This window comes from Trachurus japonicus, chromosome 5 (assembly GCF_045865225.1).
Source record: "Trachurus japonicus isolate A0001 chromosome 5, Traja_1.0".
In the NCBI taxonomy this organism is placed as follows: Eukaryota; Metazoa; Chordata; class Actinopteri; order Carangiformes; family Carangidae; genus Trachurus; species Trachurus japonicus.
In genome coordinates, this window is record NC_140911.1 from 13,812,964 (window position 1) to 13,829,597 (window position 16,634).

The following is a 16,634-nucleotide window of genomic DNA, read 5'->3' on the forward strand; positions in this document are numbered from 1 at the left end:
TGTTATTATTCACATAACAGCAGTTCACAACATTAAAATACATTAATTTGCATTTTCTTGAAATTTTGCTGGTTTCTGAGAAACCTGCGTTGCATTTGCATGGACACCTGCCTTTCGAGCAAGATGCACATGATCACATGATCACCAATAGTTTGTCATTCTAATGATTTACATTACAGATGATGATGAAAGAAAACTGTATGTATGAGTTGCACCGTTTGTCATCCAGAGTAGCAGATGATTAACCTTTTTATTGAGCTAGTGAGTTGGCAAAAGAAAAGAAAACTTAAACAACTTTTCTCCTCATAGTTTTATCATATGTAGTTAAAAAGATATATCTGGAGTCAAACAGTGACACAGAGCTACAAAAATGTGGTTTGTATGTACAATTAGATTTGAAATGTGTGGATCCAGTGCTTCCTTAAAGTATTGATAAGCCATTAAAACAGAATAAACTCAGCATGTTGTTTCAAAACTCTTCAACTCCCTTTTATGTGGGTATACTGAAAAAAGTACGAGGTCTATGGTGTATCAAGTCTATCTATAATTCAGTTTTACCTTGTTATTGCTAGGATCCAGGGAAGGATTCAGAATTAAGGTTTATTATTTGAGCTTTGGCATAATCCTTTATAAGTTGTAATAGCAGAAAATTTTTCACGGTATACGGAAAATTATAAAGCATGAAAATGATCATCTATCACTGTCTTGATCACCAAAGTGCAGTGCTACCATGGAAGGTTCTGCAATAAAAATGGCAGTGGAAATATTAATCAAAGACGATTCTCCAAAATGCAATTAGAAACAACACGGTACATATCTCACAAATACCTGCTTCATCTTTTTACCTTTGCTCTTTTTAAAATTGCATATCTTGTGATGCACCCCAATATAAGAAAAACAATGTAAGTGACATATCAGTGACATTTACAATAACATCTCCAGGAATCCAACTGAGGGCCTGTTATAGCTTCTGAGATGTTGCCTTAAACGATTTAAACACTTTTAAATGACAGGTGGTTCTATTCACCAGCTGTAGAGTGGTAATGAAAGCTGATTCAGTATTAACACTCAAGAGCAACTATGGCTCATGGAAGTGATTTACTCTTCTAATTATTTTTCTAAGGGAAAGTCTAGAAGAATATGCACCTCCAGACTGATCAAACAGGAGTCAAAGCCCAATTGTAATTTATAACAACCAGGGTTTTATTTAATTACTTACTTGCTATTAGGATCAGTTGTCACTGTTCCCACCAGTATACAGTCATGTTAATTTTATTTAAAAAAAATAAATAAATAAATTGCCCAAAAATCACAGATTTGACTTAATAGCTATAATTTGCAGAGGACCTTGATCAACATGAGAAATAACCCAAACTCAAAAATTCCCTGTAACATCAATAGAGGTATATGATGTCAGTAAAGTACATGCAATTGGCGGTGCATTGAGGATGAGCAGCACAGTAACAAAGAGACAAAAGATGAGGATGCCATTCAGTGGGGAAAGAAACAAGACATGACAGGAGAGGATTAAGTAGGTAATTCCAGACAGCACAATATAAGGTAAAAATATTTTTGATCAAAGATGGAGCAAGAAATGCTCACGCTTTCCTGAAAAGGATCTGTTGTAGCAACACGAGTGGCGTTCTGAGGCTACAGTGCAACAAAACCTTTTGAGGAGAAGGTCAGGTGCATGGCTGGAGTCAACAGGGACTGTGACGATGACATTTAAAAACATCTGTTTGCATCCATATTAAAAAGTCTATGGGTTTCTTTTACCACTAACAATTATATTTCAATATTTAACCCTGGTAGTTTTACTAAATCTTTAACAAACTTTGTCAGATTGTGTTACATGATAACAACTCTTACAAAAGCCAGTATTTTGTGAAAAGTTGTTATCATGTGAAACCTTAAGGGACCACTGATAATAATGTCAACTTCTGAGTGGAGACACTGGATTAGAAATTGAGAATAGAGCAATAATAATGATATTAGTAATTATTATATAATATTATATAGAGGGTTATTTAAACAGCATTACAAAGTGTTTAATTAAGGCCGCTAGTGGTGCTGATCAGGCCCTCACAACCCAATGCCAGCGCATGGGGCTGTGGCACGGAGCGAGAAGGGAGAAAAACCCTGGCAAGAGCAAGAAAACACAATGTTTCGCTCATCCACCAGGTTCAGGGGCAGACCCTCATCACACATGTGAAGTTTCGAACAAATTGGACAGTGCATGAAGGAGTTATGATGGTTCATCCACCAGGGGGTGCTCAGAGCGTGACCAGACGTGGGCAGGTGCATTCAGGGGCGGACCCTCATCACACATTTGAAGTTTCGAGCAAATTGGACAATGCATGAAGGAGTTATGACACGTTGATGGTTCATCCACCAGGAGGTGGTAACCAGATGTGGACAGGTGCATTCAGGGGCGGACCCTCATTACACATGTGAAATTTCAAGCAAATTGGACAAAGCATGAAGGAGTTGTGTTCCATGGCAAGGGATCAAAGGTTGCTGCTGCCGCCACAGGCAGCCTGCAACATGGCAGGACATGTGTGTCACTCTGGAGATTAATCAACTTGCTCATTACCTGCTATGAAATGTAGTTGATCAGATCAGGAGTCTGGAGTTGGTGTTTGTCAATGTAAAATATGGCACTTCCTGTTTCCACAAGCATAAGGGATATTGCCTACAAGCTATGGTGGAGGCAGTCAGGGTGGGACTCTTATCATGTACAGTAGAAACATGTATGGAAATCACACCAAAATGATGAGTCAAAATCAAAATGGCCAACTTTTTGTTTGGAGTAGACCATTGGTGTAAGAGACTTATTTGTTGGTCTGGACTGTTAAACATGTGTACCAATTTTCTTGTTCCTACTTCAAAAAACCCCTATGGTGAGGGTTTTTTGAAAATTTAAAGGGGGCATTTTGCCCTGCCTATACAGTAAGCATTGTCCCTATCAGATGCAAGACCTTGCCATCCTACATCAAATTTCATGATGATACAAGTTCATTAAAGATATCAAAAAGCCAAATGTATTTTCATGGCGAGGGATCGATAGTCGCCGTGTCGCCACGCAGATGCCATTACTCTTAGCTTCACAGTGTTCATAGCTTCACCAACTTGTTCTAGTTTTTAGCGGTGGAATGAAGTTGATGGGGTCAACCATACAGCATCAGTACAAAGTGGTCACTTACCACAGAGTAAAGTTGGATATTAATACATTTAATACAACAGTCTGCAGCCCATTTATACACTGGTAAAATGACTGTTGCAGTAATCTAGATGTGTGTTGTAAAAAGCATGGGTCTCAGAATCTTTAAAAGTTAAAATTGGTCCTATTTTTGTTATATTTCACAGGATGATAAAAAAATGATTGTACCAGCTTTGTGGTGTGCTGCTCAAAATTCAGGTTACTATCAAACCACACACCAAGGCACACCACAAAGATATATCATTGGACAATATACACAGAGTCAGGCCCAGGGAAGATAAATTGTGGGTCTACAGAGAAATGTCAGTCGAAACTTCTGTCATTTTACATCTACTGTTACGACATTCTTACTGTAATTCAGGTGGATTTATTTTCAGATATGCCTCTTAAAAGGGTCTTCCACTATTCAGGTGTAAGCCAGTCTACATTATCCATCAACTCCTGGTTCTGGCATGCTAGTATGACTAACTATCCCCAAGCTGCTAGCTTCAGGTAATGTTGGTCAGCAGTAAGTCACAGAGCTAGGTCTGGTGAGCTCACTTTACACTCCTCTTACAACCCTTTTAAAGTTTCATATATCTTCAGCCCCAACAGTCAAAGACTCGCGTGACATTACTTTGAGGCAATTTATCAGACATCCTGGCATCCCCCTGGACCCTCAAGAGTCTTACACCATTTTTTTCTCACACTTGCAGTAGTACTACCAGACACCTGTCTCTTTGATGTGTAAAATTGGCCCAGTTCCTGATTGATAAAGGTGGATGATGTGGTGAGATTCCAGGTTTCACTCATCATCCTCTAGAAAGTTGAGCTAAGGTGTTGGTTTTTATCTTTTATTCAAGCTGCTGCACTTTAGACAATTATAGAAGGAACTTTTTAATCCATTTAACATCCAAGTCCATGTTTGGTCACATTGTGAGCTTGAGAAACCAGATTTATCTGATCTAGGTCATGTACCCTTTGAAAATGAAATGTTGTTAGTATTCTGAGACATATGCTAACCTTGTTTTTCTAATTTGTCATCTCTTATCCATGTAGCGATAGATGTCATGCCTCCCACTCACTCTGTTACAGTCACAGCTGTGAGCTGCCCAGCACAGTCACAGTCCTCTGCTGTTGGCCACAGAGCAAGCACCACAGGGGCAAATGGGGGTTAAGTGCCTATATCAAGGGCAGTCCAATGGTAGTCACTGAAAAAAAAGGGGCTAGGGGGATCTCAAACCACTTTTCCAGATATTCATTGTTGGTCATTGGGAACAGGGAAAAGTGTAACCCTCTTGTCTACCTGGACCCTGCATGAGGGGATTGCTGTCAATATTTTGTGGTTTTAATCAGTCCTCTTTCTCTCACTCTTGACATCCTAAAGCTCTTGTTTTGAAGATGATAACGAATCTCCTCTTTCTCCACCAAGGTGGCCCAGTGTGTGCCCCTGCTGGATTCACCAGTCTTTCTGAAGTGAGCCACAGAAAACCAGCGGTGCGTAACCACTGCCTCGTGGCCCGTCACGCCTGACCAGCAGCCTCCTGGAAGGAGCCTTGAATTTATCCTCAAAAGCTCAGCAAGATCTGAGAACTGGCTGAGGTGGTTTGTCTGGAGCCCCCCTGTGAACTAAAGCTCCCATGTAAGGTTCCTTTGACCTCACTAGATAGGAAGGGAGGATCTTGTCCTAGTTTGTGCCTCTAGTGTTCTCATCTTTTTTTGAGATATGAGCCAATTCTCAAATATGAATCTGTCCAAAATTTGACAAACTTGTTTTTGACAACTAATATTCATTCAGACTCTTAAAAGACTTTTTTTCACAGGTGAAAAATTTATTCAGTTCATAATACAATGGGTTGTTTTACTATTTTCACATGATGTTGCAACTCTATTCTATCAACCAAAAAACTCAATTGTGCAATGTATCATTACAACTATGGGTGATTTCACACCTGCCTTTTTGAGAGAGCTTTGGACCATTCAGTTTCATCTGAACCAAAATAGCAGGTGTGGAAGGTGCATTATGGTTTACATACCACAGGACCAAAAGGGAGGGTCTGCCTCACCTGAACCCATGAAATGATAGTTATGTTTGCTTTGTGCTCAATTACGAGTTAGCTCTACCTCACTGCCAGGGCCTGGGCCTTTCTGTGTGGAGTTTGTTTGTTCACCGTGTGCCTGCATGGGTTTCCTCTAGGTTCTCCAGCTCCGCCCACAGTCACAGCCCTGCACAGTTAAACATTATTAATGAATGGATGGGAATACTGTACAAGTTGTTACTGTAGGCTTTGTAAACCAAATTTTTCAGCATTTTAAGTACATGTGCCCCTGCTCAAGCTCTGACTGTTTTTCACATATAGTATGCAGTGCAGGTCACAAATCTCCAGAGATAATCTTTTTGAAATGGATGGAGCAGGTCATTACGTGCTTTTTTATAGTCTCAGGGGTCATGTGGCCTACTTTTTTGATCTGAATCAAAACAATGCACTGCAATTATACTGAAGGTAGATCTGTATTATCAGCTACTCCCTGAACCTCATCATAAGGCAGTTGAGTAACACTCTACCATTGAAAAGCTTCAGAACACCACTAATTTATAGTCTTTATTGAATTAAATGTAAAACTAATGTTAAACTAGAAAAAGCAACATGCTCCAGTTCAGATGAATGCAGATTATTATTGTACAGTAGTTGCTTGTGTTCAGTTCCTTCTCATGAATTCTACATAATACATATCCATAATGATGATTTTGTAATGATGGTGTCAGATTTTACTCAATGTAGAAAAGTCAGCTGTGATGCTATAAAATGAAAGTATCCATTCAAACTATATGTTCACTCTATGCTAAGTGTGAACTATGACATCCCTCCATGCACTAGCAGTTCATTAACAGTAAATTGTAAGAACTGAATTCCAACTTTTTCTGTCAGTGGGTGAAAATAGCTCCACAAAGGTCATAGGATGACATTCAGGAGCTCTTCAAACAGAAATTCATCCAGGATGCTGAATTTTTGAGCAAATATTAGTATTAGGCCCATCTCAGGTCTAAATAATGATATGCTCTCTGATATGATGATTTCTAATCTTCACTTGTGTCCACATTAACGATCGGTTCTAAAAGCTTTTCTCTGCTTTCTCTACTCACAATTTCTAGAGTGATGGATGGAGCTCATGGTCCTTCTCATATTGTTCTCTGGCCACACAGGGCAGATACCCCCTCATTAATAAATCTCACTGATTAATTTCCAAGCCTCCCTCCTGTGTCTCATCCCCTGTCGTCAGTAAAAAAAAAAAAGGCACCCTCCTAATTAGTGAACACTGATGGAGTATCTGTAATGCCACGGGATAAGCAGCAGTAGGCTACTGCTTTTGCAAAGAAACCACTGGGGCAACACCCTTCATCTACTGCTCAAGTAAAGTGGCTGTTGCCTAAATATATATTAAGATTTTTGGATTGTAGAAGCCTTTTGATTTGCCATTTTGTGTCACATTTAAATAGCACCTAGGGGAGAGTGGGGTAAAGTGAGACACTTTTTACATTTGCTCCCCTCTAAGCGAGCTAAAATGATTTATCAGTAAAATTTACACATTTCCCATTAATTCAGGATGTTGCCTAGCAATGGAAATTATCAGAATGTATTTAGGATGAAGGACAGTGAAAATATGATTGTTCAAAAAAAAGTGGTCTCGTGTCTCACTTTACCCCAGGTCAGGGGTAAACTGAGACAAACTAGAAAAATCAATGGGGTAAACTGATCCACTTACTGATCCACTCTGAAACTACCATAACAACACATGTTGTAACAGTTAGAGTCCTGACAGCTAGCTTGACAACCAGACTTCCCAAAACTAATGTCGGACTAGTAACAGAATCATGGGGATTGGTCAATTAAGCACTTTTGTTTTCTCAACGCACAGTGACTCAAAACCAAAATCAAATACAACACAAAATGTTTTAATTAACATTCAAATGACAGATAGAACCAATTAGATAGTCTGGGGGTCAGATTGTAGGCCCCGACAATGGTGACCATTTTGATCAAAAGTCCTCTTGTGTGTGGGGGGGAGCCGACAAAGTGGAATATGACTAAAATTGAGTTAATTAACCAATAAATAAACAAGCTGACTGAGAGCACATAGCATAACAAAGCAGTGTGGCTACAGATCATTGATCACGCAAGATTTCTGGCTTGGGGGACGTGATTCTAGTGTAAATCTTTGTGTGGTGTGCTCACAGTGTCTCACTCTTGGATTTATTATAATACATCCATGGTCTCACTTTACCCCGCAGCATTTGTCTCACTTTACCCCAACACCCCCATTTTAGAAAAAACGACCTCTCTTAGAAATTCAGGCTAATTTTCAGCCAGCATCATCACATGGTTTTATGTGTTGGTAGTTTATCATCATGTATCATATAAGTTTTTCTACCTGAATCAATTTGCTTTGGCACAACAGTTGATTAAGTTGACAGCAAGAAAATTTACTTTTACATGCAAAAATCATATTTTTGTGAAAAAAACATGTTTTACACAGCATCATGAGTTCCTCTCCTTCATAGCCATGGGGAAATGGAAGGGGCTTGAAAACATAATGGTCAGATGACCATAAATGTGTTCCGTTTTCTAGATATATGGGGTGTCTCACATTACCCGGTGTCTCACATTGCCCCACTCTCCCCTATAAGGATATATTAATTCCCCTAAAATCTCTATGTTCTCACCAAACACTGTGACAAAGCAATCATTTCTGTCATTCACTGCTTAATTAGGCACCATTTGATGTCAGCCTTGTTATAAGAAATGACCTGATCCTGAGACAGCTGTCTAAATGCAAGCAGGATTGAAGAACATCATATTTCAGTGTATGATTTAGCTGTTTACTACATCTGCAAGAAAAGTGGACCCAGCTTTTCATCACAGTAGTGGTAACAAATCTTTCTTAAACGCTGGGTCATACATAGGATTTGGTGCAACAGGCCGTAGGCTACTCTCCTGTATCCTGCTGCACGTCACACATTTCAGGATTTGGCTGATTCTGATTGGCTCATGAGAAGAATTCCGATTCTGATTGGCTGCCAGTACTGTCAATCACATCAACGTGGGTATAGCCTCATTCTATTGGCTCTAACGGTTCGAATGAGCTGTCAATCACTCGAATCAACCAATCTGCTGCAGAGATATAGCCAGGCATAACTGCACCCAAATAAGATGCTCTGCATGCTCTGCATGCAGCTTTACGCAGAGGGCCTAGATTTAGAAAGTAGTTGTTATTTAGTCCCGGTTTATTCTTTTTCGGTTAGTTTATGCAAATTGTGTGAAAATAAAGATTAAACAATGGTTTATAGTGGCAGGTGGTTCTAAGTTGTGCCAAACATGGACATTTTGGAAAGCTTGCCTGGATATTTTGTAGTAAAATCTCAATAATTTTACACTGCTTCTGAAGGACACTCATCCAAAATATGATTTTTTTTATTTATTTATTTTTTTGGGGGGCGGGGGGCAAACATTAAATTTATTTAATTTTTGCTGTGTGTCATCTTCATTTACTCTTCACCACTAACAACAAATTTTCACATCTCAGCAATTTCTCTTTTCCCTTTACTATGACACCAAAAGTATTCAAATAGACCTTGTGGTTGCAGAGATATACTCTATTATGCAAAACATGATAAAGGTTCTGTACATAATCATCAGTGCCACTTGATTTCACACTGCAGACCATTGTGACCCCCCCACTTTACAATGAAACACGTTTAACAAAATGAAGTTATCCAGTGAAGACAAGAACTAAGACAATCCGGCCACAATCTTTAGCCCCATGCTAGCAGAGCTAGCCACTCACTGCAGAATTGAAACTATTGATTATTTGCCAAACAAATTTATAATATCAATAACAGCCAATGAAATCATGTCATCAGTGAAATAAGTAAGTGAAGTGAATTAAATATCAGGTCTGAGTTATGTTGGAGTCCTTCAGCAGCTTGTGGCATGCTCCACCTGCAAAAAGCCAGACCATGTTGACTTGGTTTATGGTCAGACTGGAAAAGAAATTTAACCACCCTCAAAAATGGCAGGCCCACAGAGAGAGGGAGCTGGTAAAGACACGGACAGAGCCTAAGACAATCCAAACAATACTAGTCCCCATGAACAGTCCACCCATCCTCTGTTTTTTTCTCTTTCTTCATCTCAGGCATTTGTGGCTAAAAAAGATGGTTTATTCATTGAGGGAATTTTGTGGTGATTACACCTGCACACTGCTATCTTGTGTGTGGACAGTCGGTCCCTGTGTGTTTGAATGGTGGGGAGTTCCAAACATTTAACAGAGGGCGACTCACATGCAACATGAGATGTTAGTTTTATCAATAAATCCCTGAAGAAAACTAGCCAACAATATAGCTGCATTGAATAACATCTCCAGAGTGAGCTTTACCACCTACAATGTTGCATAAACCAACAACTTGTGACAATTACTTAGTTTTTGTGTTTTGCTAAATGCTAAGCTAACCATACCATAATTCCCTAGCGTCTCTTACTGAATAGACAAATAGAGATATTTGTGTTTTACTTCTGACCAAACTCATGGCAAGGAAGTTTAACTTATTTCCCACATGAACAACCTTGATAGTATGATGCACTTTTGAAATTAAAATATAACTCAATATCTAACTTGAATGGATTTTTTTTTTTGCAAATAGAAAGGCTGATGGTCTTCACTGCATGTGTCACAGCATGATGGCTTTGATATTTTGTGACTAATCGGTAATTTGGGTCCTTTTATATAAAGTAGGGGGTGAGCACAAGGTCAGACTCTTGATTTTTTGTGAAAATTGAAGCATTTCTGTGAAGAATAAACTTTAGATAACATATGAATGAAAAATAGCTGTTTTTATCACTTGAAAGTACTTTTACATTGAATTTTGCTCGTAGCCTACATTAGTGGTTCTGAGTGAAAAGGCTAGAGGACCTTAATTATAAAACCTTGATACAAATACTAAAAGAGAATGAAAAGCTAAAGTGACCGTAGGTTATTCATAAACATCTCAACTGTAATAAATGTGCAAACATCCTTAGAAGATGTATTTGTGTTTACACTGCTGCAGTCTTTACTGATATATTTAATTTTGTACAAAAACACTTGTGCACTTACATCTTGTAATTCTTATCATGAACATTTTGGTAACCCAAAAATGAGTGAAATATGAGCACTTCCCTGCTGTGCTTGTTATCATTATATTTCCACAAACTGAAAGAAAAATTACTTTGAAAAAATAGGATAGACCACAACAGCACAAAGAGTGTGGCTTAAAAAAAGCATAATATTTCCTGTTGCAACAGGACACTCATTGAAAATTATTTGCATGAATAATACATCTCTTCACAGATACTGTAAAAATTTAACGTGGGGGTCAACAAGGGGTGAAAGTAAATGAGCAACCTTTGTGACACATAAGCATGAGGTCAAATCACACAGCTTGTGGATCACTTAAAGAGGACCTCTGGTCAGACATAAAGAGGCATCTATTCTAGATACTGTGACTGTGTGGGGCTAATGATGGGTAAAATGCAGTGCAGCAGAGGAGCCAGTGCAAAGCTGTGCTTTGATGAATTGGGTGATTATATTCTGAAACACTCATTTGCTCTACAAACTTCTGTGGAATAAAGTAATCCTGTTTAGATCCCACTGACTAAAGAGCCCTGCTTGCCATTGATGTGTGAATCCCACAAGCAGAGGCTTTCTGTAATTCTTGTCTTGGATTATGGAAGGAGGCACCTGCAGTTAGAACTAAGATTTCAATTATGTCATCATTAAAGTTAATATATTTAATCCATACTTCACTTGTGATATCCATGAAGTTCTGGCAATTATGGTATGTGTTATGAATTATTCAACTAGTATATTATTCTATAGGTCTAGCTTTTTGTAGGCTACTTAAACTGCTTAAAATAGGTCATAATTGATGTTAGGTGTTTTTTTTCTTTTCTAAACTACAAAGACCTTCTGCGATTTGACTTGTAAATAATATGTAGGCTACCGTATGTTGTGGTCCTCATGTTTGTTTACATGAACTGGTCAATTTTTATACGCAGCTGGATATCACTAATTAGACCGCCTGGTAATGCAATTATATCAATTTGTCTATCCTAAAGAAACCCCCTTAATCATTTTCTACACTTAAAATAATGTATTCTACATTAATTTACTCTCAGTCTTGATGTTAATTTTACCTGGTGTGAGAAACTGGTTCAGTGAATGTGACAAGGAGCGACACCACCCAAAGAGCAAACACTTTATTAAATCTAGCACATAAAGCAAATACACAATCAGGTGTGAAAGTCTGCAGGTGTAGCCATGAATGCAGTGCGTGGATGAGTGTGATGTGTGCTGTGGAAGTGTTGGATATGCAAAAGCAAAGCCAAATGGATGCCTGCAGGTGGAAAGGGGAGAGAGAAGAGATGAGCACAAGATGAGCACAAGCCAGTTTATAATGTGAGCCCAGGTGACGACACTCACGTGTGAATCAATTAGCTGCTGATGACACCCAGGACAACCTCCAAGACAGCAGGAGGTTGGTCACACCTGGTCATAGTTTCAGGGTGACTGGACTGAATATTACAGCAGGTTTGAACTTACTGTAACTTGGCGTTATAATTGAGGCTTGGTGATCATACAATATTACCACCAGAATGGTTTTAGTACTATGAAAAACTCCTTTATAATCTCTGTGTTCTGTTGTGTATAAGTGATACCAAACAAAGCTGTTTTCAGAAATCTGTGCAATAGAGTTTTATCTGATTGGATGCATAACAATGAATCCCAGGCTGTTGTTTGTACAACAGTTTGACAATTTCATGTATGATTTGACATGTATTGATATTGGAAATTCCATATGGCAGTAATTGTTTCAAACCTATTGCTCAGCGCTGACCTATTAACAAGCCCAGAGGCAAATATTTCCTGTTGTGTTCCTCTTGAGACCCCTCTTCAACCCCTTGCACCTCTTTGCAGTGTGTACAATATGGACCATGTTGCCAAGAAATTTCCAATTAGACGCAGCACAGAGAACTCTTGCACATTTTCATTGTAACTTTATTTCAACAAAACATATAAAACGTAGGGTTTTGGATTAGCTAATGAGGAAATCTACATTATCTGACATTATATTCAAAAAAATTACCAAATGAAGTGACAGACCAAAAGACCACTGGCTGGAATAAACATTTTTATTAAGTTATAGTTTTAGAAAAAAAATCCAACACAAATTCACAAACAATGATTAACATGCACAATTTTAGTATACAAGACAAAACAGTTACTTTTCAATATGAAAATGCCATTCTACATGTCAGTATCTCACAGAGATCATTGATTAATACACCAGTATTAAGGTTGGAGAACACACTATATAAAAGCAATAAGGTTGTCTTTGATGGCCATGTTTAAAAAATATATGCAAGCTATGTACACTGCACCAGATACACTCCTTTCTAGCAACAACAACCACAGAAACCAATACAACTGAACCGACCTTGTGGATATAAAAATGTTGTGATCAACACATTTCAACCACTTCAGCTGGTGGCTTCTTTAGATTGTACTTGTAATATTTATTAACCACAGAAACAATGGCCAGAAACAATAGTGGCCAGAAACAACAGTTTTGCTTTCTTATGTGAGCAAGAGCAGGAAGGAAACAATTAGGAACTACAACTATGTAAATAATAAAGAAAGCTTTTGAAAAACTGCCACACATGTAAGCACTGTAAATTAATAACCTATTAGCCTGACATTTGGCGATGAGGTTACGTTATTTGGATATCTACGGAAATATTAACACCACTTGGATCAAGTATTTGCACGCACAAGCTGCTTTGAGGCCCGGTCACACCAGAAAGTGGCACAGTGAAATTCATTCACAAATCTTTGTGGTGTAAAGCTAATTTTCTTAACTACTGTAGCTGGGGAAAGACTAGTAATGCAAACTAGACATCTGCAAGGGAACATGCTGGTGCTGCTAGTTGGTCGCAAAAGCTCTGAGCTTCTCTTTATTTTGATCATATATTTTTTAATTATTCTGTCTGTTCCGTGTCATTTGCTGTACTTGGTCTCAGGGTTCACTCCACAAAGAGTAATTGGAGGGTGAAAAATAAAAACTCCAACAAAGCTAGCTTTCAAAAATAATGAGCTTGTCATCAGATGGGCCAATAACAGGGCATTAATTTCACACAGTCTATGTAGATATAGATGTGTTTGTTCAATCAAAACTGGTCTCTACACACAACGACTTCTGTGGAGCATACTATATTTCAACAGAGAGAGTTAGAAAAGGGAAAAGCGGATAGAGCAACTCAGCTAATCAGCTATGTAGGCTAGCTTCAGTTTGGATTCACAGCTTAATGTCACCACAGTTGGCTACTGCGACTGCACAAAAACGTTCAGCACAGTCAAACTTGACACTAATTGCAATGTCATGATTTTTGCATTGAAATGTCACTGTTTTAAATCCTGGTGTGGCTGGGCTTTTAAGCAGTTGGAAAGAAAGATACTGTACTACTGCTAGAGCACAAAAGCCTAACAGTGGTCGTGTTTGACGTGTAACTCAAAAGAATCAACCAGCCGATCAGTTTCAGGTCACTGCTCCAATTCAAATTCACAATCTACCACTAGACACTAAAATACTTCTAAAATCTGAAAAATTTAGCAAATACATAAAATGTGACTTGATAAAAAACCAAACCAAAACACAAACAGAAAAGAGAATGCCTTTGAAGTCCTCTGATAAGGGGGTAAAGAAGTGGAGGGCATCTGAAACATCACTGAATGTAACACAACAGAACGAGTGCAATAAGAACGCCGCCATCAGTCAATCAAGCAGCTGAATTGTGACAGCTGTAATAATGGGGCAGGAAAATCAATATCCCATTGACTGGTCTGCAGCAGTCTAATCAACGAGCACAGAGCTTTATGAAACCAGTCAAGGAGCAGATAGGACAGCCTGATTATGTCGGCCGTTTGGACTTTTTACGAGGCCTCTGGGGTCTGCACACCTGTTCAGATGGCTAAGTGAGGACATCCAGTCACCTTGCATCAATTCCTTGTGCTTTCATTCGACTTTGGGGTGGGGTTTGGAGCAGGGGGAGGGGGGCAGAGAGTGCAAAATGCAGACGACGACAGCCTCCAAGCTAATGACCGTACACAGCCCCATGTTCGGCAAAGGCACAGTAATGCGTAGCAGTTCAGTTGACTGTATCCTTCCACATCCACATGAACATTGTCAGGACCCCAGTAATCACACCTCAGCTTTTACTTGGGTGGCTTTTGACAGACTCATACACATGATAAAAGGGCGTGAAAGTAGCTCCCTCAGCAGAGCTGCAATGTTCTGTTGTTACTGTTTAGTCTGGTGTTGTCCAATAGATGGGGATGGGGTAGTGGGAGTAAAATGACAGCCATGACTTTCACCCCATCTCTACTCAGGGCTTTTTTCACTGCATTATAGGCATCAATTATTCTGATGCCTTAATAGCCCATAAATTATGCCACGAATGGAGTCATACATTTATTATACCACAGACCATAAATACTGGGACCCAAATTTCCACCACAGATCTCAATCCACTGCAGCTTTCCATAAAGCTTCCACCCATTTCATCTTAGGTGATGTGGTGAACAATGAAAATGTATTCAACATACCCTTTACAATAATAGGCTCCCTCTACATTCTGAGTTCCCTGTTCCTCACAACTAATTTCCGTGGAAACAAAAGCAAACAATGCCTCCTCTGCAACATAAATCTTCCTCCTAAGAAATTTGAAAAGGAAAGACAAAGAAAAGAAAATCTAAGTGAGCAATAGTGAAGGCACTGTTATCCTGTAGTCCACTGTGCGCTGGGCCAGCTGGTCATCTGGGGTGTGCATGGTACATGTTCCGTGATATGATATACATATCCAGAACAGAGGTCGAGAAGTAACAGTACACATGGGATCCGCTTGACATAGTGATACCACACGTCTCTATTCTCTGCAATCCCGGCTTTTTCACTAGACTGAGAATGCAGAGTGTGATAGGCATTTATTATTTAGAGGAGCATGAGATAGAGAGCAAAATGCAAAGGTCTATCAGAGTATTGTAGAGTAGCCTAAAGCTCAGGAGCATGTGGCTCTCGTACGGACTTAATTTTATTTCAGAAAGCAGAGATAAGCCGTTTTGAGGCACAGTTGATCATGTTTACTATGCATCTCGTTTTTCTTTTTTCTTTAACAAAGCCTGGTAACTTCTGAAGTCTGCAAAGGATGACATTTTTGGCAAAAGCTGCAAAACAATGGGCCGTGTGGATATTATAATGGTAATGTTTAGTACAACCCACAAGATTCATTTTGAGATGTTAAAATAGGGACGTACCCATGAGGCTTCTTTCTGCTGAGAGGTTGAACTTGTGAAGAAAAATTCTAGAAAACATTTGTAAATAGGGTTAAAGAAACCATAAAGCAAGCAGCCTCTGATCCTACTTTGGTATGGACTGTGTGTTTTGAATGGGTTTAAGGCATTAGTATCTCCAGAGATACTAAGAAGATAAGTTATATAGACATCAGTAACTTCTAAAATGAAACCTAGAGCATGGCGGCACTTATGACATTGGCAGAAATACCGAAAGATATCATGCACGCAAATCATCACATCTTTATCTGACGGTCCTTTAAAAGAAGTGGCGTGGTCCCTTTAAGAATTCGGTGCAATTCAGTCCTTTCCAGTCTTTCCCAGTCCTGCCACTGAAGCCCGGGCCTTGTGCCAGTCCAGTGGAGGGTTAACGTAGGACAGGCCAACTGAGGGGATGGAGGGGGGGGAGGGAGAGCGCTCCGTAAGCTCTGATTAGACATCACCAGATGGAGCGGAGCAGTGCACTGATGAGGACTGCAGAGAGGTACCACGGGCTGAAGGAGCTCGCTCCTGAGCCCCGTGCTCCCATGCCTGCAACCAAAACCAGCAGAGCAGCTCGTGAAGAACCAGAAATACCCCTGCGATCAAAAGAAGAAAAACCTGCTCTCCGCTGTGCTAGCATCTAAATTTCTGACAAGTCATCATAAATCAAAAGCCAACTGCAAATTTTTTCCATATCTACATTATTACTTCCTTTCAACAGGAGAGGCTATTTAAGTATCTGAGAAGATAAAGTTCGTATCACATCAAAGAGGAGAGTGGCAAACTGAGCCGCCTCACAATTTTGCACAGCAGCAGGATGGAGACACAGTACTGCTTTATATGCTGCGGCGCTGTGCAGCCAGTCAACAAGGAATAATAACCCAATGGCAGAGATGGATGACACCATGCACGCATTTCTAAAAAGGTCGCTTTTCTCGCACTCAAAATAAGTCTATTACACATGCTTGGAAGGGATGCAATGAGGCCAAATTAAATGTTGTCTCTAAATTATCGG

The 16,634-nt window shown here is 39.4% G+C and overlaps 1 protein-coding gene across 1 annotated transcript in view; it reads right to left on the reverse strand.

The window, feature by feature from the left end:
* Positions 1-12,409: 12,409 nt before the first annotated feature.
* cntn3b (contactin 3b) overlaps positions 12,410-16,634 on the reverse strand; it is a 52,405-nt gene continuing 48,180 nt past the window's right edge. The window contains exon 23 of the mRNA XM_085776449.1: positions 12,410-16,168. Within this exon, the coding sequence (XP_085632575.1) occupies positions 16,077-16,168 (92 nt within the window). The 3' untranslated portion in view covers positions 12,410-16,076. The remainder of the gene's footprint in view (positions 16,169-16,634) is intronic.